At 42.8% G+C, this 25,139-nt stretch overlaps 2 protein-coding genes across 10 annotated transcripts; one reads left to right on the top strand and one right to left on the bottom strand.

Annotated features, from left to right (window-relative positions):
- The first annotated feature begins 2,303 nt into the window (after positions 1-2,303).
- On the top strand, positions 2,304-11,657 carry plin6 (perilipin 6). Of its 2 annotated transcripts, none has more exons than XM_069536745.1 (8): positions 2,304-2,492; positions 3,829-3,966; positions 4,307-4,505; positions 4,710-4,792; positions 6,416-6,653; positions 6,954-7,135; positions 9,409-9,675; positions 10,053-11,657. In XM_069536745.1, exons 1-8 carry the CDS (start codon positions 2,391-2,393, stop codon positions 10,446-10,448), a joined length of 1,605 nt encoding a protein of 534 aa, XP_069392846.1. In that variant the 5' UTR covers positions 2,304-2,390; the 3' UTR covers positions 10,449-11,657. The 2 variants fall into 2 exon arrangements, with proteins under 2 accessions (XP_069392846.1, XP_069392847.1); XM_069536746.1 differs by having other exon boundaries at positions 2,381-2,492; positions 3,927-3,966.
- A 782-nt stretch (positions 11,658-12,439) lies between these two features.
- trim33l (tripartite motif containing 33, like) lies at positions 12,440-24,566 on the bottom strand. Of its 8 annotated transcripts, none has more exons than XR_011245806.1 (15): positions 24,429-24,566; positions 20,777-21,621; positions 20,105-20,237; positions 19,863-19,989; positions 19,576-19,692; positions 19,388-19,502; positions 19,117-19,263; positions 17,916-18,027; positions 16,030-17,600; positions 15,717-15,907; positions 15,571-15,644; positions 14,717-14,828; positions 14,562-14,618; positions 13,163-13,294; positions 12,440-12,733 (listed from the first exon to the last, which is right to left on the bottom strand). XR_011245806.1 is itself a non-coding variant. In XM_069536713.1 (15 exons), exons 3-15 carry the CDS (start codon positions 21,599-21,601, stop codon positions 12,503-12,505), a joined length of 3,870 nt encoding a protein of 1,289 aa, XP_069392814.1. In that variant the 5' UTR covers positions 21,602-21,621; positions 21,941-22,053; positions 24,429-24,520; the 3' UTR covers positions 12,440-12,502. The 8 variants fall into 8 exon arrangements, 5 of the variants coding, with proteins under 5 accessions (XP_069392814.1, XP_069392817.1, XP_069392815.1 ...); XM_069536713.1 differs by lacking the exon at positions 15,571-15,644 and adding an exon at positions 21,941-22,053 and having other exon boundaries at positions 24,429-24,520; XM_069536716.1 differs by lacking the exon at positions 15,571-15,644 and adding an exon at positions 21,941-22,053 and having other exon boundaries at positions 20,777-21,522; positions 24,429-24,520.
- Positions 24,567-25,139: the final 573 nt, after the last annotated feature.

Here is a 25,139-nt window from a genome sequence, read left to right as displayed (position 1 = left end):
ATATGGCGCGTGTCTAAATGATAGGACTGTAAGAACAAGATCCATCGCATCAATCCTTGATTCAGATTTTGAAGCGAACGTAAAAAGGTTAACGGTCCTAAATAAGAGCAAGCGCTAATTTCTCTATGAGAGAGTAGTGTTGTTGATACACGTTAAACCTTTCAGAAAAGTAACTAACTGGTCTTCCCCTCCCACTTTCATCCGCCTGCATCTACTTGCAGCTGGAACAGCAGACGTCCATTCTGGGAGCAGCGAGCGACCACAGGAGCTGTTGATAACAGAATATTCACATTGTGAAATGTCTGCTGACGAATGGGACACCGAACATATTTCACATCAGCCTTCAACAACTCGGTCAGTGGAGCCACCTCATAGACAAAATTAGCACAAATTTCCTGATAATAACCATCCCCAGAAAACGTAACAACTCGCTCTTTGTGGAGGGAACAGGAAACACTTGTATTGCTAAAACTTTAGCGTGAATGGTACGAATCTCCTCTTGCCCCACAACCTTACTTAAACAGGATACTGTTGCTTTTGCAAATTGACATTTGTTCTATTAAAGGTTCAGTGTGCAGAATTTAGTGATATCTAGTGTTGAGATTGCATGTCGCAGCTGAATACTCCAAGATCAATCAATTAATCAGTCACATTTGATTTGTCTCATATTCAGTTTGTCTCATATTCAGTTTGTCTCTTATCCAGTTTGTCTCATCGATGTCAACAAGCAGCAACGTCCTCTGTCCTTCACTCAACAAGAGTCAAACTACAGAGACACTTTCTGAGCAGTAACTGAAGCTCAGAGTCTCATGTGAGGATCCGTCTCCATGTTGTGTATCCACAAGTCTTGTGTTGCTGAGTAGCTTCTTGTCTCTGTGCGAAGTTGAAGTCTGGTTGTTTCTGTGGTGACGTTGTTGATGGTTTGTGATGTAAGTGTTAGCGGCATGATCATCCTCTCAGTCACATGACTGTTTACCAGAATCCTGAATTCAGAGGAATTGAGGCGTTCATGTGTCAAATGTTGGCCTCACTGTGTCATAAAGTCCAGTTCAATGATAAAAGTTACAGTAGATTATATTTAATCTCGGACGTTCTTCACTGTCAGTATCACATTTGACTGTTAAACTTTCTTTCATCTCTTCGTATCTGAATCAACGTGCACTCTTCTTCTGCTGTGAAATACAGTGAACGGTGTTGTGCTGCTGAACACACCCCCCACAGGAGGGTTAGAGTTAGTTCAGTGAACATGAACTCAACAGATCTGAAGCTTTGAACTGTTTAACACAGAGTTATGTTTAACTACTCAACCAGGTTTGTGAACCTGAGTTAACTCAGAGCAGGTTTGACTGTTGATAAAGATCAGAGGAGAACAAACCTTCAGAATAAAAGAAACAGTTCCAGCTGCTAAACGCAGGAAGAACAGCTGGTGAAACATCGGGATTGTGTCAGGTTGGTTCTGTTGAAGCTCCAGCAGCTGACAAAGGTTCATCCTCTGAGGAGAATCTAGATCTTTCAGAAACTCCTCAGAGGATCTCAGAGGATCTTGTGGGTCTCTGAAGACCCTGGTCCTCCTCAGAGACTGGAACGATCCACAGCAGCTCCACGATAACAACATGATGTCATGGTTCAAAGGAGGGGACTGGTCAGTGGGCGGAGCTTAATACTGTTTGATCTCTTATCTCCAACTTAACCTGGAGCCGGTCAGCTGGTAAACATGTTACCATGGTGATTTACCTGGTAACAAGGGAACCAGTTGTTGTCATTACTCATGTTGTTGTTGTATTACTTGTGTTGTTGTTGTCATTACTTGTTGTATTACTCATGTTGTGTTGTCTTACTTGTGTTGTTGTTGTATTACTCATATTGTGTTGTATTACTTGTGTTGTTTTTGTATTACTTATGTTGTGTTGTTGTTGTATTACTTGTGTTGTTGTTGTTGTATTACTCATGTTGTGTTGTTGTTGTATTACTTGTGCTGTTGTTGTTGTATTACTCATGTTGTGTTGATGTTGTATTACTTGTGTTGTTGTTGTATCACTCATGTTTTGTTGTTGTTGTATTACTTGAGTTGTTGTTGTATTACTCATGTTGTGTTGTTGTTGTCATTACTTGTATTACTCATGTATCACAGATCACCTGATTTCCCACAATGCACCAAGAAGAAGAAAAAAGACCTCAACTACTACTTTTTCACTGTACATCTCAATAACTTGACAAAGGTGTGTGTGTGTGTGTGTGTGTGTGTGTGTGTTCCATTTCCTAATAAATGATACATTTCTCGTCTGTTTTTCGTCTTTCCTCAGAAATGACCTCATTCAGCGGCTGGTAATTGATTGGTCGCTGACAGACACACAAACAGCAGACGATTGATAAAATAACTCACTGCTGTGATGTCACATGACACCGCGTCCAATCAGCTCGCAGAGATCAGCCTCAAATACAGTTTTCGCCCAGAAGCAGCACATCACAACGTTTCTTCATCATCTCATGTGGTAAGACATCTCACTCTGTCTCATATTTCAAATCCTTCTGAATATTCGATTTTCTGTCGCTGTTTATTCATTCACTCGTTCATCACTTCATCTGTTTGTGTCACAGGGAAAAATCTTTTCCACCAAATGCAAAAAACGATGCAAAAAAATAGTTATTTATATATATATATATATATATATATATATATATAAATATATATATATATAAATATAAAAAAATATATTTTTTTACTTTTTCTATGAACTTCAATTTAAATTTGTTAACAATTTGGAAGTGACGTATGGTATATCATTGTATATATATATATATTGTATAAACATTATATATATATATATATATATATATATATATATATATATATATATTTGTGAAACAAGCTAAATTATGTGACGGAAAGTCAAATTGTCATTTTTTCTCCCAACAAAATCTTTTGTAAATTTGGGTGTGGCTCTCACTCCTCAGAATCTCTTACAAATGAAAAAAAAAGTAAAACTCAAAAGTTTTTACATGAATCAATGTTTTTATTGTTTGATTATTGATTTTTGAGATTATTTATTGATCATTTATTCTGAAAACAACTTTATTATCAAACAAAGAATCATCAAATGTTTCAGAAATAAAATATTTACACTTTATGCTCAAGATAAATGAAATTAAAATTTTATACAAAAAAGGAAAAGACAATAATTTCTTAAAATAAAAAAATAAAGATCAGATCCACTATCAGGATCAGGATCAGGACCTTAACCAGGTTCAGGATCAGGACCAGGATTGGGTTCAGATTCGGGTTCAGGATCAGGTTTAGGATTAGGATTAGGATTAGGATTAGGATCAGGATTAGGATTAGGATCAGGATCAGGATCAGGACCAGGATTGGGTTCAGATTCGGGTTCAGGACCAGGACCAGGACCACAACCAGGTTCAGCATCAGGACCAGGATTGGGTTCAGATTCGGGTTCAGGATCAGGTTTAGGATTAGGATTAGGATTAGGATTAGGATCAGGATTAGGATTAGGATCAGGATCAGGATCAGGACCAGGATTGGGTTCAGATTCGGGTTCAGGATCAGGTTTAGGATTAGGATTAGGATTAGGATTAGGATCAGGATTAGGATTAGGATCAGGATCAGGATCAGGACCAGGATTGGGTTCAGATTCGGGTTCAGGTTCAGGATCAGGATCAGGACTGGCAAAGATTCTGAGAGAACAGTTTGATCTTTTGAAGCAGATTTTTATTTCCTCTCTTGAGATGATTTTCTTCTTCACGGTCTCTGTGCTCGTGAAGAATCGGTTTCATGTGCGTTTTGTGTCGCTCTCATTTTCATGCTGGTTTCAGCAGAACAGTCGAGGTCTTTATGATGCAGCAGCAGCTGACTGCCTCATGCTGAGGCCTCGTGACGTCACGACCTCTGACCTCTGCTCGTCTCTTCCCAGATTCAGTGACGGAGATATGTCAGATCGACAAAATCATGAGGTGAGTTCGGACGAGTCCTGACCCCCAGATTCACCTGATTCAGCGTAAACATCACAAGAGCTCCGATTTTGTGAGAAGAAAAATGTCTGGATCTCAGAAACCTAAATGTCCCTCCTAGTCTCCTTATGTTTGAGACATTTGACAATTGTTTGACTCATTTCAGTGATTAATGGTAGTTCAGTGTGTGACGTCACAATGAGACCAGGAACTGTTCATTTGGTGTCATACTGCTTGCAGCCAGCAGGGCGGTGCCATTTTAGCCGCTAACATTTAAAGGTGACATGATGTCGGCCACAGAGCTTACCATGCATCTCTCTCTCTCTCTCTGCCTCGCTCTCAGGTCAGTGCCGTGCTCAGAGTCTCTCGTCTGCCTCTGGTTCGCTCGGCGCTGCAGTCGGTGACTTCGGTGTACTCGGAGGTCACAGGTCGTTATCCTCTGCTGGGGCTGATGGGAGGAGCTGCCGAGGTCGGAGTTCGCAGCGTCTCCCTAGTGGCCATGAAGCAAGCCACGCCCATCCTGCAGAGCCTGGAGCCACAGAGTACGTGGAGATAAATGCTAATGCTGCTAATAATGCTAATGATGCTACTGCTGCTAATAATGCTACTGCTAATAATGCTAATGATGCTACTGCTAATAATGCTAATGATGCTACTGCTGCTAATAATGCTAATGATCATCAAACCAGCATCGATGCGCTTTGATGATGAATATTAACGATGCATTAATGTTTTTAACTCCTCAGTTGAAGTTGCCAACAATTTCGCTCAGTTCGGTCTCGACCGTTTGGAAAAGAACTTCCCGATTCTGAACCAGTCTACTGACGAGGTACTGAACATTTTTACACAATTTAAAACTTTTATAAACTTCAACTCAGAGACAGTGTGTGTCCTCAGAGACAGTGTGTGTCCTCAGAGAGGCAGTGTGTGTCCTCAGAGTCAGTGTGTGTCCTCAGAGTCAGTGTGTGTCCTCAGAGTCAGTGTGTGTCCTCAGAGACAGTGTGTGTCCTCAGAGAGTCAGTGTGTGTCCTCAGAGTCAGTGTGTGTCCTCAGAGTCAGTGTGTGTCCTCAGAGACAGTGTGTGTCCTCAGAGAGGCAGTGTATGTCCTCAGAGACAGTGTGTGTCCTCAGAGTCAGTGTGTGTCCTCAGAGACAGTGTGTGTCCTCAGAGTCAGTGTGTGTCCTCAGAGTCAGTGTGTGTCCTCAGAGAGTCAGTGTGTGTCCTCAGAGTCAGTGTGTGTCCTCAGAGAGTCAGTGTGTGTCCTCAGAGTCAGTGTGTGTCCTCAGAGAGTCAGTGTGTGTCCTCAGAGTCAGTATGTGTCCTCAGAGTCAGTGTGTGTCCTCAGAGACAGTGTGTGTCCTCAGAGTCAGTGTGTGTCCTCAGAGTCAGTGTGTGTCCTCAGAGAGTCAGTGTGTGTCCTCAGAGTCAGTGTGTGTCCTCAGAGAGTCAGTGTGTGTCCTCAGAGTCAGTGTGTGTCCTCAGAGAGTCAGTGTGTCCTCAGAGTCAGTATGTGTCCTCAGAGTCAGTGTGTGTCCTCAGAGACAGTGTGTGTCCTCAGAGTCAGTGTGTGTCCTCAGAGTCAGTGTGTGTCCTCAGAGAGTCAGTGTGTGTCCTCAGAGTCAGTGTGTGTCCTCAGAGACAGTGTGTGTCCTCAGAGAGGCAGTGTATGTCCTCAGAGTCAGTGTGTGTCCTCAGAGAGTCAGTGTGTCCTCAGAGACAGTGTGTCCTCAGAGAGTCAGTGTGTCCTCAGAGACAGTGTGTGTCCTCAGAGAGTCAGTGTGTGTCCTCAGAGTCAGTGTGTGTCCTCAGAGTCAGTGTGTGTCCTCAGAGAGTCAGTGTGTCCTCAGAGACAGTGTGTGTCCTCAGAGAGTCAGTGTGTCCTCAGAGTCAGTGTGTGTCCTCAGAGTCAGTGTGTGTCCTCAGAGACAGTGTGTGTCCTCAGAGAGTCAGTGTGTGTCCTCAGAGTCAGTGTGTGTCCTCAGAGTCAGTGTGTGTCCTCAGAGAGTCAGTGTGTCCTCAGAGACAGTGTGTCAATCTAAAGCTCATAATCAAGGCCACATCATGAGATTCTAACGTTTCTCATCAAGAGGCGTCTTCACGTCCACACGTCTTGTTAGTAAACACATGTTATTGCATTGTGGCTTTTCCCAGATGTTCTTCCTGCGTTCAGCAGCTGGAGCTGTTTATTTTATTTTGATTTCTATTATTCAACAGTTTGATCCTCAGCTCTGCTGTCAGTCAAACTGTCCATGTCTGTGATTGGTCATATGCAGTAAACCCTAACCCCTTTCATGTGCAGTCTACAGTACAAAAACCCGAGTTAACTAATAACCAGCGTCATGTGACCACTTAGCCTGACTGTGATTGTTAGGTTTAGCTGGCTAAAGAAATCCTGGATATGTTGAACTGGCTCCTTATTACAGACCTCTAACGTCTTGTCTCTCTCTTCAGGTTGTGGGTCACCTGAAGGACGCCCTTTTCCTGACCCTGGACGACGTGCAGCTGTGGGTTGTGGACGGTTTGGATGGTGCTCTGGATCAGCTGGAGCGTCTGGCCGATGTGGCTCGGGTGGCGGTGCGGCAGTTGCAGGACTCTCAGGTGGGTCGAGCGGCCACATCAGGACTGGACGACGTGCTGAGTCGTCTGGAGGACGCTACCACCTACTACCTGCCCCTCCCACCCACACTGCGTGAGTAGAGGGGCACTCTGGGAAAGCAGCGAACTGTTCTGTCATGTGATTGGACACCTGCTGTAAACAATAATAATAAAAATAGAAGTGTAGTAAAACTAACAACATCGATACGACACAATAAGTGAGAACAGCAGCGTCACTCTGTGTGACGTGATGTTTGGTGTGACACAAGACACCGAGTCATGTTTCTATCAATTCTGCAGCTTCACATTCTTAAAAACTGTGTCTTGGTTTTCTCCTGGTTGTTAATGTTGTTGATGTTGTGGTCATTGTTTTGATCATCATGGTTGTGGTCAGGTCGAGAGTGGGAGATGCGGGTGCAGGAGTACGAGGATGAGGACGAGGATGATGAGCCCAGTCTGTGGACGAGGGTTCGGAGCCTCCTGCTCAGCCTCAGTCTGCAGCTCTACCACCGCATGATGAAAGCCAGGGAGCAGCTGCTGAGAGCCGTCAGGACGCTGGGAGACGCCACTGACAAGGTGAGAAACTGTCCACATCCTTCCTGTCTTAGTCTAAACCCCTGCAGACCCACTGTCCACGTATCCCCTGGTCCAGCGCCGTCTCCTCACTGCGTGGACATGAAACTCTCGAAGTAAAAGTCTCTCGATCACATGAAAAAAGTCAGAATTGGGTGACATGGTGAAGCAGTGCAGGATTTTATGAGTTTGCATCATTGACGATCTGTGTTCATTTGGTTGGTCAGGGGCATCATATCCCCAAATTCACATTTTTAGGATACACTTTTTAGATCTTGGTGGTTTTTAACTCTATATTTGAAGCAGATAAGGGATTTCAGTAGTTGGAGTCTGGATCTTAAGTTTTCAGAGAAACGTTAGCGGCAGCTCGTCTCTCACAGCCTCGATTCAGTGTGGAAGAACAAAATGTTGAGAATAATGGGAAATTTTTTCTTTCCTCATATGACTTTAATTCAGCTCTGACCCTGACACTTAAGCACCTGGGAAATGTAGTTCAGGTAAACAAGTGTTTGTTCCTGAACTAATTTGTTCTGTCATCAGCGTCATCAATCAATCAATCAATCAAATGTATTTATATAGCACGGTATCACAACAAACAGTTGTCTCAGGGTGCTGCACAAAAGTCTAAGATCTTAAGAAACACAAAATTCAACTTCCACACCGAGCAGGCATGAGCAACAGTGGGGAGGAAAAACTCCCAGATGGAAGAAACCTCTGGCAGAACCGGGCTCGGTGTGGATGGCCTCTGCCAGGACCGGTTGGGGTGATGGAGAAAGAACAAATAATACAGGGGAACAAAAGGAAATAAAGGGGGGGGTTGAGTACAGTCTCAGTTCATGGGCTTGAATCCAGCCCGGGAATCTCATCGTGGACGTTTGCATGGTCTTCCAAGGGTGCGGTGGTCCCCCCGGGCACTCCGGCCTCCCTCATGGTCCAACATGCGCAGTAGTAGGACCGATGGCTCCAGAGGTGGGAGGTCCTCAGGTGAGAGTGCTGGTGGCGTGACCCTCCATGTCAACCCTGCGACAGACCGGCGACCTCACTAGGTCCATCCCTCATCAGGACCCGAGCCAGGACGGGCTCCGGAGAGCCGCACAGTATGGACCAAGGAGGGGAGGAGAAGACCCAAGGAGGGGAGGAGAAGACCCAAGGAGTTAGAGATATGTAATAAGATATAACAAAATAAACCAGGCAGAGAGTGAAGAAGAGAGAAGGTGCTGGTTTCTGGTGCCTGATGGGTAATCCCCCAGCAGTGTAGGCCTATAGCAGCATAGCTATGGATGACTATGCTTCAGGGTTTAGCTAAAAGCTTTATCAAAAAGGAAGGTTTTAAGTCTAGCCTTAAATGTAGAGACTGTGTCTGCCTCCCTCACTGAGAGTGGGAGCTGGTTCCACAGGAGAGGAGCTTGGTGACTAAACGTTCTACCATTCTACTCTTAGTAACTCTAGGCACTACAAGGAGTCCAGAGTTTAGGGAGCGACGTGGTCTGCGGGGCAGTAAGGGGTTAAGAGCTCTTTAATGTAGGATGGGGCCTGATTGTTCAGGGCCTTATAAGTCAGTAGGAGGATTTTGAAATCTATCCTCTGTTGAACAGGGAGCCAGTGAAGTGAAGCTAAGGAGTAATGTGATCCTGTCTTCTGGTTCCTGTCAGTGCTCATGCAGCAGCGTTCTGCACCAGCTGAAGGGTTTTTAAGGATCTGCTGGGACACCCTGATAACTGGGAGTTGCAGTAGTCTAGCCTCGACGTAATAAAGGCATGAATCAGTTTTTCAGAATCCTGTTTTGACAGGATGTGTCGGATTCTCTTTATATTACGCAGATGAGAGAAAGCTATTCTGGAGGTTTGACTAATGTGTTGGGTAAGTGACAGATCTTCATCAATGATAACTCCTAGGTTCTTCACAGTGGAGTTCAGAACCAGACGGATGTCATCTAGGTTAACCGACTGGTTAGACAGAGTTTCTCTGAGATGCCTAGGACCCAGGATTATGACCTCACTTTTGTCTGTGTTTAACAATAAGAAATTCTGGGTCATCCAGGCCTTGATGTCTTTAAGACATGGCGTCCCTCTGTCCGTCGTCATCGCATGTCTCTTCTGCCACAACTCTGAGGTTTGGTTTGTTTCACTGAGCCTAACCTTGACCTCTGACCTTACTTCATGTTCCTGTAAACCCCCCCCACATGACTCTGCTCACTTTAAAGAACAAAGAGACCAAACAGGAAGTAATTAAATCCTTTGAAGTCATATAAACTGTTTCCTGCTGTTGCCCTGCAGGTGGGTCTGAGCCGGGTCCTGGAGCTGGTTGGCGAGCTGCTGCATCACCTGCAGAGCCTCCTGGTGGCGCTGGTGTACCGAGCAGAGAATCTCAGAGAGCTGACCATGAACGAGATCAAAAGTCAGGCGGCCATGTTGGTGGAGCTGAGTCCGGTGCGTCAGGTCCGAGAGCTGCCACAGCAGATCCAGCAGCTGCTTAGAGACCTGCAGGAACTGTCCAAGCTCCTCCTGCAGCTGGTGATCAATGCCACGCCGCTCTACAACATGGTGAGTCCGGACACTTGAGCAGCACCTTAAACACTTCTCACACCACGACTGAAGAAGGTAACTCAACAACGAGCGTCTCAGTGTCGTCAAACTGGTCTCTGCAAAAATCAGTTCAAACCATCTATTTATTTTTAACAGATGAACTTGGTGGAAAGATCTTCTTGTATATTAAGTCTCCTTTCAAAGGAAAAACAGTTTCATTACTTCCTGTAAAAGCTGGTCAAACTTCCTGTTCTCATGTTGCTGCTTGTTTTCCCGTTTTTGAGGAAAAAAAGCAGTTTTCACACATAAGCTGAACCACAGACATGTTCCTGAGATGTTCCTCACATGTTCTGGAGGTACTGTATGTGAAACGTGTCTATTTTGTTAATCTTTAGTTGCAGCAGCCAACAGATCAGGAGGTCGAGGACTTTCTCAACCAGGAGGACTTTTCCTTTGACAGCTCATCTCGTCGCAGTTCAGCTAACAGCCTGTTCCTTAAGGCGATGGATGGCCGTCCTCGTCGCCGCCGGAGTCTCTACTCCCGCGCCCGAGGCTCCGGGGGCCCTCAGAGCCCCGACCCCCCCAATGGTCGGCGCTCCAGCCTAAAGGATCCCGCAGCCCTGGAGGTGGAAGACCCACATGTCCCTTCCGATGGCAGCATCGTCCGCCGACCATCGGCCACCGAGCTGCTCCTCACACCGCTCAAACAGTTTGTCTCTCAGAGCCAGAAGGCCTTCGAGTACCTGAGTCCCAACTCCCCCAGCGACACCGCCATAGCAACAGCCAACTGAGGTGTGACCCTGCCCTCCCTCACCAGCTGTCACTGCTGCCAACCTATGACCAATCACAGCCTCCCATCCCCGATGATGAGAGCTTCCTCCCCGAGCTGGTGCTGGTTTGTGCGTTCACATTCTCCGACAGAGCCATTGGAAAATTTGCTTAAATCGCTCAGAAACAAAAAAGAAAGCAAACAGCGAATCTCTGACTGAAATTAGTCAAAAGAAATTGTTCACAATTTTAGTTTCTGCTTCGTATATATTTGACCTCACATCTTTAAATGAGTCTGTACGTGACCATTTTGACCTGAGAGACGGATCTCCGTGCGACAGTAGATGATTCTGACTTTTCCGACACGTCTAGAAGAAGACGTTTTTGTTTTTACCAGAATGTTCAGCCACAGCTTGGATGAAGTCCATGACATTTTTTCTCTTAAACCTTCAAACTGAATAACTCAGTTTTCTGAGATGTTTTGTCCTCCAGACACTTCAGTGAAGTCATCGGCTCACTTTCCACTGATGATGTCGATGATTGATGATTGAACCTGGATTCCTGAAGTAAAAATTTGTATCTGTGACATCATCAGTGGAGAGTTACGACTGTGTGAATGTTTGTTATTATTATTATTATTGTTAATAATAATATTGATAATAATAATACACTGGAAACTGCTTCTCGTGATCATGTTTGTCACGGGCCAAAGTGATTACCATAAATGAATTGCATGATAGCCCCAGAACTGGAGGGCTAGGGAACATTGCGTACTCGCGATACACACACACACACAATCGCACACGTGTGTGGGGGGTCAACACAGCAGTCAGTAAACGTAGTGAATGTATGTAGAGGAGTTGGTTCAGTGATGAATGATGGAGACACAGAGAGGAGCAGTAAATAACTGACAGAGACACTAAGAACTATAAAAAATATTTGACGTCCAAACATGAAAAGACCTAAAGTAAGCAGATAATCTGATCACTACAACCAAATTACTTAAACAGCATTTGTACAGGAGCGATTGTGGCCCAAGCTTTTTGATCTGTATGAATAGTTGATCACTATATCCAGTTTCCATAGTAATAAAATATATATTATATTATTAATAACAATAATATCAATTTATAATATCAAAGCGTTTTTTCTCCGTTTTCAGACAAAAAGTGAATCTGTGAAATTGGTTTTCGTCCTGTTTCAATGTTTGAAATAAATTTTCCTGGACTCAACTTAAATGTGTTTGATAAAAGTCTTTCTTCAGAAATATAATGTTGATGATTGTCATTATTCTTTTCCTGATTAATCCATTGTTTTTTTTAACCAAGAGCTTTGTTGTCACATGACTTTGATTTAAGAAGTCAGCTGATCACTTCAGTTACTTCCTTACTTAATCATTGAGTTACTTTATTACTTAGTGACTACAGTGGAGATGTTCATTTTGAGGCCGAGATGTAAACATTTTTCATTGTGACGTGAACTGAGGTAAAAGAAAAGCAATTTTCATGTGACGACAGTTCAGCTAATTTGTTTTAACCTGTATCTCAGTCGATCGATTCGTTTTTCATTGATGAGAATCAACTGGTCAAACCTGAATCATCAGAAACTGAAGTTCTTGATCTGTTTAGATATGATCAGTGGCTGAATCAACATCTCAGGGTCTTTGAACGCAGCTTCAGAACATTTTACTTTAACATTCATGAAGATCAACTGACTGAAATATTGATTATTGGTGATTGATTGTTTACTGTGTGGAACCGTCAGCTGATTGTATCTCAGGTGGGTTAGAGAGTGATGCATCTGTTCACTTACAGTCTTTATTAGAGCCAGTCAGAAAACACTCAGACTGAAGTAACGAACATTAACAAAAATTAACGACCATAATGATTCAAAGTATCAATAACACTTACTATGAAATTAATACTCAATAAATGAACTCTTAGAACTGAGAGTCTGCAGCTCCATGGGAGGAAGGAGAAACAGTTTTCACACAGATGAACTTCAGTTCCCACAATTGTGGAGATTGTTCTTTTATTTAGGTTAAATATCAGTAACATTTGTTTGGACTTCTTCTGTGTTAAACGTCCACCTTGTCTGTCTTTGTCCTCTTGGGTCCTGGGCATCCCCTCAGGTCCAGAAACTCCCTCAGCCTCTTCCTCGTCTTCTTCAGCAGCGACTCACTGGTGGCACGGCTCTCTGGATGACGTTGGTTTGAATCCAACTTCTCTCTGTTTGTGGGACGAAGCTCTGAACTGAAAGTTTCCCTCAATTTGGTCCGAAAACTCTGACGTAGATTCATCAGGTCATCCTGAAAAACAATGAAGTCTTTATATACAGTCAGTGATGGTCTTTATATACAGTCAGTGATGGTCTTTATATACAGTCAGTGATCGTCTTTATATACAGTCAGTGATCATCTTTATATACAGTCAGTGATCATCTTTATATACAGTCAGTGATCATCTTTATATACAGTCAGTGATCATCTTTATATACAGTCAGTGATCATCTTTATATACAGTCAGTGATCATCTTTATATACAGTCAGTGATCATCTTTATATACAGTCAGTGATGGTCTTTATATACAGTCAGTGATCATCTTTATATACAGTCAGTGATCATCTTTATATACAGTCAGTGATCCTCTTTATATACAGTCAGTGATCATCTTTATATACAGTCAGTGATCATCTTTATATACAGTCAGTGATGGTCTTTATATACGTCTTTTTCACCTGTGAGGACATGGTCTGTTTGAACAGACTCCAGACGTCACAGATGAATTCTGCAGGTGTTTGATAAGCAGGAGGACGATGGAGAGTGAGACGCTCTGACATCAACATCAGACGAAACCAAACACGACTGACCTGAAAACAAGATAAACGTCATCAGTGGTGAGTTACTCTCAATCAGAAGCAGCAGGTGAAAACTCTTCTTGGTGGGGCTGTGCCGGGCCATAATGTTTTCAGTAACCATCCCACTACGATTGAACACAAACTGCAGGACTCCAGGTCTTGGTATTTATTTAATCAATAAACATGTCAGTCATTTTTACACGAAAGCAGAAAGCTAACTGCATCGTGCACAAACAAACTTAAAAAACTAAAATATGCAAAAATAATAATAATCAGCTGTTTGATAAATCATGTAAATTATGAATGGTTGTGGCCCTTGTGCTCAGAGTCAGTAGAGCTTCATTAGACTGAGTCTGGGCACTAGTGTTTACTCCTCATCCTGAAACACACACATCTACTGCTGGATATCTTATGACTCATAGTCCATACGTCCTGCTAGCCACGCCTTCCTGCTGCACAGCTGACGGGAAACTCCTCGGGTGAACGTTTGACCTTTTCTCTGGCTTGTTGGTTGATTTTAAAATCAGCTTCATCTGGTTCAGTTTCTTTAATTCACAGTTTTTAACCAAAGTTCTCCTCGAATGGAGGTCGGAGAATAGATCGTCCTGAATCTGGAGGCTGCGATGCAGTTTCCTGTGGATCACTGATGCTAGGACCGCCTGACGTCCTCCACCACAACACTGAGGGACCTGGCGTGGGGCGCTATCAGAATCATTATTTTATTTTGATTTGCCAAGTTTACTTTGCCGTACGTGTATCTTACCCAGCAACAGCCTCTTATTGGCTCCTCGTCTCTGCTTTATGGGCGACGGTTCCAGCCCCTGAACTGACTGTGTCCCTGAACACTCGTTTCCCACACATTTCTACTGAACATATTTATTTATGTTATGTTATACAACACATGTTATTGTGAAATTTAAACACATAGATACTTAAATAATTTATCATAGCTAATTTTTTTTTAAATAAAAAAATATATAAAACACTCTCCACAAGAGAGGGCGGTGCCCTAGCGCCGTCTATTGACCAGTCACCACTGCTCTCAAATGTTTTGTTGGAGTGCTAGTGGATAAACCAGTGCATTACAAAATCTGAAAACATGCGTACTACGGTGGGCCGCCACCATCACTGTCTAGGTAATTAATGGGCAACACTGCCGGATCACTAATTGTGTGATACGCAGAGTCTAAGATGTCTTCAGTGGTTAACAGCGCCCTCATATGGATGAACCTGAGAGTCGCAGTCACCAAACGCAGGGTCCACAGTGTGATGAACTGACCTTAGAGAGTCGACTGCAGCCTTCGACCTTCAGGTGCAGCAGCAGACTTTCACACCTCTGAAACAAAACAACAGTTTAAAACACAGCAGCTGAAAGTATTTGGTGTAACTTCAAAAACTGATAGGAATATTAAGTTGGTGGGCGCAAACTCTGACCCTCTGGTCCAGGAGACTGAGACAGGGCCGCTGAGGACTCTTTGGTCTCTCAGAAATGTAGGGGTCTGAGGGGTCCGACAGGTCCTGACACAGTGAACAGTTCCACTCTGTCCTGTAAGACAAAGAGGAGGGATGAACAGACAGAAACTCTGCTGTCTTCACACTTTAATGTATATTATGATTTGGTGCTATAAAAATAAAATAAAATTGAATTAAAATGCATAATCCAGCAAAACAACGAACTCCTTTGTTCTGAACAAATGAGCAATGCTACAAGATTATGTTGTGAACAAGGCAGGTGGCGTAGTTTCAGTGTACGTAGTCATAACGTTCCTTCGCTGTGTCGTGGTGTAGAAGGGAAGGCTGGGTGCAGGGGCATCTTCTCTAAGCACTGTACAACACTTCCTTGTGTCCAATTTTTTCCTCAGATGACTCCTCATGTCATGTTGATGACACTCAACTAATCCTGTCAATCCTGCCAGACGAACCCCAGGTCTCAACACAAATCTGTGACATATCTAACAAAACACCACCTTCAACTAAATCTCTCCAAAGACTGAACTCTTCACCATCTTCATCAGAATCACCTCTTCTTCTCTCACCTCAGCCGACATCATGAGAAAATGAGTGTCATGTTTGATGAGCAGGTCTCCTTCTCGGACCATGATGCATCTGTCTTCAGGTGGCAAATCTTTGTTCTAAACAACATCAGAGTAATCAGGTCTGACCTGACTCAGTGTTCCACCAGCTCCTGGTTCAGACCATGACTCCTCCCTTCATGCTCAGTGATACTCTGACAGGTGATCCAGCAACTCCACTGATGACCCCTGACCTCCAGAATCAAGTTTACTCACTCTTGTTTACTCCGTCTACAGAGAGCAAGTCTTTAAGAAAGTCCTGAAGCTCCTCTTCTTTCACCTCTAACATCCTAACACATAAATTGTAAATGTAAATGTGTCAATGCAAATCACCAAACCTCATGAGCTTCACTGATTCTTACCACAGGTCATGTCCAACAGGGGGAATATGACAGTCTCGGTGGTATCCTCGACCACAGGATGAGCAGATTATTGAACTGTGATCAGATCCACACGCTGAGCAGTAAACTATCTCTAGTGTCACAGGAGACTCAGGAGACGAAAGAGGTTCTGTGAAATCCCCAAAGTCATCTGAGATGTCACTGATATGGGACTGAAACACAAGAACATGACAGTAGTCTCACCTCAATGGTTTAAGGTTAGCTGGTAAATGTGTGAATGCTGCCTGGTCCAGTTTTCTGGCTCAAACATCATGACTGACATGTGACTTCCTACCTGACAGTCCTCATCCAGCTCTTCCACGTAAACCTCATCATCAGCGATTCTAGCAAGAGAACCAGGGAGGGAACGTCGAGTTGGGAGCAGGGTCAATGGTTGTCTGCTCAGAGACACTTTGGGCTGCCTGAGGTCCTGCTGTCCAGTCTCAAAGCTTGGTTCTACAGTGTCTGTTGTTTCAGTTGGAGACAATTTCCCTGCAGGTTCAGTTTCTTCACATTTGGCAGAGATGTGTTTGTTCTCTGCAGGGAGACTGGAACTGAGCATTGGATATGCAATTCGGAGCAGGGACAATGGCAGTCTGAATAGTGACACTCTAGGCTGACATTGGCTCAGACAGAAGTCTTGCAGTCCAATCAAAGAGCTCAGACCTTCAGCAGTTCTGTCTTTCCCTGTAGATTCTGTTCTTTCAGAATCAATGAAGGTTGGTTTGTTAAAGTTTGGTCTGTTCTTTGCAGGTTCCATTTCCTCAGATACGGTGAAGGTTGATTTGTTGAAGGTCGGTTTCTTCACCACAAGTTTGTTTTCTTCAGATATGGTGGAGGTTGGATTATTTTCGGCAGCTTCAGTTTCTTCACACAGGGTGGAGGTTGGTTTGCTCTCGGCAGGCTCTGTTTCTTCCGACAGGGTAGAGGTTGGTTTGTTTTCAGGAGACTCTTCCTGCCTTGTTGACATCTGTTGCACTGTGTGATCACAGGCAGAGTCTGCCACTGCCTTCACCACCGGAATCTGCCGGTGTTTCACAAAGGAGGAAAAAGGTATCTCATACCTCTTCCCGTGTGTGTCACACATGAGAGTTAGTTGGGCTAGAGGTGCAGAGCTTCTATCTGTCTTTGGCAGCACTTTGTGTCCCTGTCCAACAGATCCAGAGTTTCCTGTAGAGGACACGGGACGGCTCTCTGCTAGGAGGGACTTTCTACCCAGAAGCAACGCAGAGTTTCTCTTTAGGCCTAAGTGATTCTGTTGTTTTGGCAACATGTTTCTAATCAATGTGTTTGTTGGTAAGGTCTCTGCAGGTAATGTGTTGGCCTTCTTCTGACTGAGCATCAAGGGAAACTGAGGCATGACTGAGGAGACACTGTGGGGCCTGCAGGGCACCTGCTGCACAATCTGAGGTTTGGTAAGCAGGTCAGAGGAGGGCTGGTTCTGATCTGAAGCATTTGTTGATTTCGAAACCAGAGATGGTTGGACAAGTTTGGGGACTGTGCAGGACGAAGACTGATCTGTCGACTTGAAGAAATTGGATGTGATAGGCTTCATAATGATTAAAGAAGAAACTGGCAGGACGTAATTCAACAGCATTGTTTGGTTTGGGTTTCTCTGCAAAGGAGACCCTGACTCCAGAGTTGAGGAGGACAGAGGTCGGACATGCTGAGGGTTGGTAACTGCAAAGCTGGTTGTCACAGGAAGGGTGGGCTGGTTGAGGCTTGGGCAGGAAGAGGGAGGAAGACTCAACTGAGGGGACAACAACTGTAACATGTTGGAGGGTTTAGGACAGTCTGAGGTTGGAGGAGGATTATGATTGGAGATTTGTGAGATAGAGAAGGGAATCTTCTCAACTTCAAGTTTACCTGGAAACAGAAACAATGACGTGTCAGCAGCTGATTGAATCAATCCACTGGTTGATATTGGAAAAGGCTTAAATTAATATTGAATTGTTTCTGAAATTAATAAATAGAACAATCAAACAACTGGAGATTTTAAAAATCTTTACCATCCCTCTTCCCCCTTCAGAGGATTTTTTTTTACTAAGCAACCTACTACTTCCTGTTTACACCACATGACTAGTGTACATAAATGTTCCTGTGACGTGTTTTCAGAATGCTGTGGTCACCACTGGAAGTCATAATTTCCACATATAAAGTTATCAGATGAACACAGCTCACCAAAGTTTAAAAGCGTTTCCAGAGACTGGCGGTCGACAATGACCTGCAGTAGCGTCATGGTCTCAGGAGGAGACAAGACCTGATCCTGAAGATCTTTCAGCTGATACTTCACCTGCAGAAAAAAACAAAACAAGTGATTGCTTATCTCTGTTCTGTTCAGCTTGTTCACAAACTAATCAGAACAGACACAAAAAGTAGAATCATAGACTTCTGGTTTTTCACTTCTACCAACTTATCTACTTTCAGTTTACATCCTGACTCATGTCATAGTGAAGACAGGGAATTGAATAAAAGGTTTAAAGTCTATTTTGTGAAAATTAGTTCATGAACTTTTCAGTTATGATAAAAAAATGTGCACTGTGAAATTGATACGACCTTTGACCACCAAAATCTCATCATTTTTTGCATTCGAGATGGTCTGACTGTGTCTGTGGAGCAGAGATAAACTGATCTGTGACGGTAAATAAACCATCCACTATTTTTAAGTTTGTCATTAAAAATGTTGAACTTGTGTCAGACGGTCACATGATCACTTCCTGGTTTCCTGGTTCACATGTCTGAGCTCCAGGAGAAAAGAGCTAGGCTCCACCCACACTGATACTCATCACTGTTGTTATGGTTACGGCCAGCGCCCACACTCCTCCAGCTTTTCCAGCCTTGATGCTAAAACTTACTGTCAGTAACAGTTACAAAAATAAATCCCTGCTCTTACTTTTGACCATTGCTGTTCCTGATTTGTAGTATTTTCTGTAACTAAGCAACCAACTGCAGAGGAGACACTCTTCTTGGGAGGCGGCTGTGGCTGAGGGGGTAGAGCCTAACCAGTAGGTCGGCAGTTCAATCCCAGTCTTCCCCATCTGCATACCGAAGTGTCCTTGGGCAAGATGCTGAACCCTGAATTGCCCCTCATAGGAAAAGTGCTGCCCATAGAAGCACTGTACGAATGTGTCTGAATGAGTGGATGGCAATAAACTGTAAAGAGCTGTGATTGTCATCAAGACTAGAAAAGATCTATATAAATACAGAACATTTACTTCCTGTTTACATCACATGACCAGTGAATGGTCATGTGACATGTGTTCTCAAGTGTGGTAGTGTGGACGGAGGTTATTACTGATCCGGAGCTAAAACACTCATCTGGACAGTTGTTTGAATTTTAAAATGAAACTGTAGATGTGTGAATGAAGGGCCAGGGTCTCACCTGTTTGCAGCATCTGAACAGGCTCTGCAGGTCCTGGATGTTCTGAGCTCTATCTGCACTCTCAGTCACAAAAATCTGTTTCTTCTGCAGCTGGTTCAGTTTCTCCATCTGCTTCTGAATCAAGTCACTCTCACTCTTCAACTCCCTCTGCTCACACACACAAATTAAAACTTTCATTAACAACCTTCATTGATTATCAGTTATAGTTCCCGCTTCATTTTCTACCTATTAGCTGTTCATGATCCCATGACTGCAGGTCATGTGACGTTACCTTGACCTCCTCCATCAGCTTGTCCATCCTCCTCTTTAGGAGCTGAGCACAGATATCGTGTGACTTCTTCAGCTCCGCCTCCAGCTGAGATTCACCTTCCTTGATGTGCTGCAGCCTGAAATACAACATGCTTTTATTTACAGCCGCTTGTTTCCATGGAGACGGCAGATAGGAAGTCAGGGCCGTACCTGGTCTGCATGTCCTTCAGACTCTGATTCGCTGTGTCTCTCTGCGCTCTGATTGGCTGAGACCAGTTCACCAGCTGCTTCTTCGTATGGTTCAGAGCGTCACTGACGAACAGATACCTGAGAGGACGAGACACAATCAGCTGATCTGAGAGTGAAGGTCTGTCAGCTGATTGTTTTCATTCATCGAGACTCATCAGGAAATCTACAGAGTCCACCATGTTGCACCGCCTTGTTTCTACGGTAGAACATACATACCACACGTTGGCTCTTTCATGTCAGACGTGTACCTGTGGTTCATGTGAGCAATCAGCTGACAGTCTCTACAGGTGTACTGGACACAGGTGAGGCAGAAGAGTTTGAGCGGCTCAGACGGGTGGAGTCTGCAGAACTTGGTGGGACGAGTCGAGACATTTCCTGAGGAGACAAATTGAGATGCTGAGCAGGTGAGAGAGAGAAAGAAAGCCCCTGATGCTCAGATACAGGAAGTTTGTGGTGGTGATGGTGGTGGTGGTGGTGGGGGGGGTCTTACCTGGCGGCTGGTTGAGGATCCGGTGTGATCTGGTTACTGTGACTCTACGATGAGCCGACACACAGTCGTCACACAGAGCCTCACCACAGTCCACACACCAACATCTGGACGAGGAGGTGTCACAGCCGCAGCACTGAGGAAGAGGAGGAGGTGGAAGAAGAAGAAGAGGAGGGGGAAGAACAATGACAACAAGGATATGGAGGTCAGATGTGAATAATGTTTAACTGGAGACACAATGTGGATTTTCTGAACAAGGTTTCAGGTAAAAATAACCTTTGATCAGTACTGAAGTATATACTGTACGTACAGTATATACTTCAGTACTGATCAGGTTTGTTAGTATATACAATATATACTGTATATACTAACAAACCTGAGAACACATGTCACATGACCATTCACAAAAACTGGTCATGTGATGTAAACAGGAAGTAAATGTTCTGTATTTATATAGATCTTTTCTAGCCTTGATGACACTCAAAGCTCTTTACAGTTTATTGCCATTAACTCAAGTATAGTATATACTTCAGTATATATACTGTACGCATGTATATACTTCAGTATATATACTGTATGCACATACTTTAGTATAAACTGTAATAAAACAACAGTAGACCCTGTTTTCTAGTTTGAGACCTAAGTTAAACCAACATTGGATGTGACTCTGGTTACCTGCTGACTGAGGCTTTCTCCTGTAGTCTCCATGTTGGGGACAGAACTGTCTCTTGTCTCCATGATAGGGACACAACTGTCTCCTGTAGTCTCCAGGTTGGGGACAAAACTGTCTCTCGTTGTCTCCATGTTGGGGACAGAACTGTTTTTTGTTGTCTCCATGTTGGGGACAGAACTGTCTCCTGTAGTCTCCAGGTTGGGGACACAACTGTCTCTCGTTGTCTCCAAGTTGGTGAAAGAACTGTCTTTTGTTGTCTCCATGTTGGGGACAGAAGTGTCTCCTGTTCTCTCCATGCTGGGTACAGAACTGTTTTTTGTTGTCTCCATGTTGGGGAAAGAACTGTCTTTTGTTGTCTCCATGTTGGGGACAGAAGTGTCTCCTGTTCTCTCCATGCTGGGTACAGAACTGTTTTTTGTTGTCTCCATGTTGGGGAAAGAACTGTCTTTTGTTGTCTCCATGTTGGGGACAGAAGTGTCTCCTGTTGTCTCAATGTTGGGTACAGAACTGTCTATTGTTGTTGTTTCAATGTTGGGTACAGAATTGTCTTCTGTTGTCTCCATGTTGGGGACAGAACTGTCTCCTGTTGTCTCAATGTTGGGGACAGAAGTGTCTCCTGTTGTCTCAATGTTGGGTACAGAACTGTCTATTGTTGTTTCAATGTTGGGGACAGAATTGTCTCCTGTTGTCTCCATGTTGGGGACAGAAGTGTCTCCTGTTGTCTCCATGTTGGGGACAGAAGTGTCTCCTGTTGTCTCAATGTTGGGTACAGAACTGTCTATTGTTGTTTCAATGTTGGGGACAGAATTGTCTCCTGTTGTCTCCATGTTGGGGACAGAAGTGTCTCCTGAAAGACAAAGAAACTATTCAGTTCAGAGGAAATGTCTCATGTGTGACTGGTTGATAAGAAGCTGCTGAATAAACACTACATTCATTTTCTAATATGATTGAACCAGTTCAGTGTGAAGTTGTGTTATCAACATTATATTATGTAATACTGCATGATATTGTCACTTCTAGTATATGAAACATATTATATTTGACATTATATTATATTGGATGATGAAGACGTGAAGACAGTTTGTGGTGATGAGAGCTCACGACGGTGTCAGGTGATGTAAACATGATCACATGATCACTTCCTGTCTGTCTGCTCCACCTCTCACCTGAAGAACGAGGAGGATCTGATGCTGAACGAGTCTGAGCAGAAAACCTGCTGCTGAGTTGTTCAGCTGTGAAACATGAACTCTGGAGACGAGTCTCTGGAGACGACCTGGAGCTCATGTGTGAACACGAAAATTCAAAGAACTGTTTATAGGATTTTTAAATGTGTTAAAATCGAACTAAAGTCAACACTGAACTTTCTCCGAGACGTAAACAAGTGTGAAGCTGAACAGAGACAGACACACAGACAGGAGAGACAGATGGACATGTCCTCTCCACAGTTTCACAGGCATGTCTCTTGGGAAAATTATTTTTGGGGCTTTGTTGTGAAAACTAAGTTTCAATCTTGGTCCAAAAAATTCAGTCGAATGAAAAACAGGAGAAGTTAACTTAAAAAACAAAAGAGTTTTATTGTCGACAAGAAAACCCAAGAGCATTCAGTAGTGAGCCAGAGAAGAACTCTGCTTGACAGTGGTGTGATGCTGTCTTATAAACCCTTAGAGGCCACACCTGTCAGCATTTCATTGGTCTATCATTACATCGTGGCCTAAGCCCATTGGTTACTTTGGCTAGCCTTTGGGGCTTCCAACTGGAAGTTTTCTGTTTTCCCCAGACATGTCCAGGCATGTTTCTTTTACTTTTAAACAGTTTTGATTATTCTTGATACCATTATCTTTTGTTCAATCAGTTTAATATTTTTTTTAAAGATATTTTGATTACTTTTGACACCATTATGTTTCAGTTTTGTCAGATTGCCTTTTTTAAAAAGATCATTATTTCTAAACACAAGTTATACATACACATCATACTGTTTGACACACAGAGTATATTGTCCGATTCGTAATTATCCTGTTAAAGTTGTTGTAATCATTAGCAAATTATGTTTCAACACACTTTACACTTTAGTGCAGATTAAAGGTATATAGTGACATTCATACGTGAAATAGTATAGTGACCAAAAATTATACTACAGCTTAAGTTTTTTTTTAATAGCACGAGTGACCACTTGTGTGAAGGGTGATCAGCGGGTGTGTGTGTGTGTGTTTATTCATCTGCATTGTTCATGTTGTAAAATTCATTGTGTTTAATGTCCAGCTGTAAATAAATGTTAATCTTGTTGTTTAATAACTGATGTAATTAATTATATGAACTGATGGTGTATAAATCAAGTTCTGATTCTAACTGAAGACATTCAGTGTAACTCAACTTGTTTCTTTTTTAAACGAATTCCTCTTCTGTGCACCGTGTTAGTTTTACACATGGTTACACTTCATTCCAATTCCACATTTCAGTGTTTATTGTTTTATTATTATTGTTTATTCAATATTTACCAGCACCACAGGTTTGAGAGTCTCGCAATTTCAATCCTACATACATCTGCAGAACTGACAATCAAGCAAACTCTGAACTTTGAAGCAGAAACAGAGACAGCTCCTCTTCAGAGTAAAAGTTTCTGCTGCATCAGTGGATAGAAGAATCTGAAGTAAATTAAATACACATGTCGCCTAAATAATGACAATAAAATAACTGGTTATACAGTTCTACAGACTGTTGAGGAATGTTTGACCATCCTCACACATCACATGTTTATGTCTGATTCCACAGATCCTCCCTTCTCTCTCTGAGCAGTACCAAGGTCAGTTTATAAAGGACCAACAGAACATTGTGTCTACGCTCACAGAGTTTCATATCTACCTCAGACGCTCCAGACAGAGAAGAAACAACTTCTACTCTGTTGTGTATTTCACCAGAGACAACATGTGAGGACACAATGTGATTTAGTTATATATACTTCAGACTTAACTGTCCAATAGGATGTGAACACCTACATGTTGCATAGAGAGTGACAGAAATCTAGCCATTCATGGATGTGCTGTAAGAATGGGTGGGGGAGACATCTTGAGACTTGGGGGGGGAGTTACTCATGGTTCTCTGTTACGTTTGTATATTGTTCCACCTGCTGGTCTCTTTGATGCATCAAGTCTACATTCAAATCTGCTGCTGAGACATCAGCTGCTGCTGAGTTCTCCTTCCACCAACCACCAGAAAACCTCCCTGACACTGCTCATAGTTTTATTTAACTTACTGTGAGTGGCGGTGGTGCTCTGAAGCTGTCTCTGTTTCGGCCACTAGATTTCTATTTCCAGTTTTTATTTGAGTTAAAGTCGGAAAAAGAAACAAGTTGAGCTACACTGAACATTTAAATCGACGACAGCAGTCTTCAAACAATAACATCTGGATACGAAACACAGTGAAAATAACGTTATTTAATTACAAGCTGAAGAAATGTAGATGAATTAAACTTCACACACACACACACACACACACACACACACACACACACACACACACACACACACACACACACACACACACACACACACACACACACACACACATATATATATATATATATATATATATATACATACATATATATATATATATAAAACATCGATATAAGATAAACGATCCGCTTCTTTAACTCACCTTCACTTCCGTGTTTTTCCATCAAAGTGAATCAAGATAAAAGTAAAAGTTGTAATTTTGTAGAAATTTACTTGTTGTTTTCATTTCCGCTTTTTTTCTTCTTCTTCTGCCCTCCTACTCTTCTTCTTTGGCTTTATAGAGAAGTGGGATATAAACTTAAAGGAGTGTACCGCCACCTCCCGGATCGGAGTATGTACAACAGTCTTTTTCCTTCTTTCTTTATACATGTTCTTTTGTTTTCCATGTGATCTACCTTTTAGGATTATTCCTTTTGTTCAAAATGAATTAAATTTTAATCTCTGCTGTGTTCATCACATCTGAAGGTTTTAGTTTGAAAAGGTCGGAGCACAAACAGGATTTGAATATAAGATTCTGACAGACTGTGATTTGTTTGGAACTTTCCCTCATCACGATAATAATATAATTACCAACAACATTAGTCAAATGACCTGCTGGAGTCCCTGAGGTAAAGTTATAGAAAAAGTAAACCTGAAAAACTCACCTCATCTGTGTAACATGAAATTAAATTAAACATTACATCAATATATAAAAACAAAACAAACAGAAGAAAAAAGATTTTAATTCTTGTTTGTATTGAAAGTTTTCAAGGGAAAATCAGAGAGTAAAAATATATAACATAAACCAGTTCACTTAATTATCATATATAGTCCACCTGCTGCTTACTCATATTAGAAAATATCGTATAGACGT

Source organism: Paralichthys olivaceus, chromosome 13, assembly GCF_024713975.1.
Source record: "Paralichthys olivaceus isolate ysfri-2021 chromosome 13, ASM2471397v2, whole genome shotgun sequence".
NCBI lineage: Eukaryota > Metazoa > Chordata > Actinopteri > Pleuronectiformes > Paralichthyidae > Paralichthys > Paralichthys olivaceus.
The sequence above is the reverse complement of the archived record's forward strand: the minus strand, read 5'-3'. Positions and strand labels throughout refer to the sequence as shown.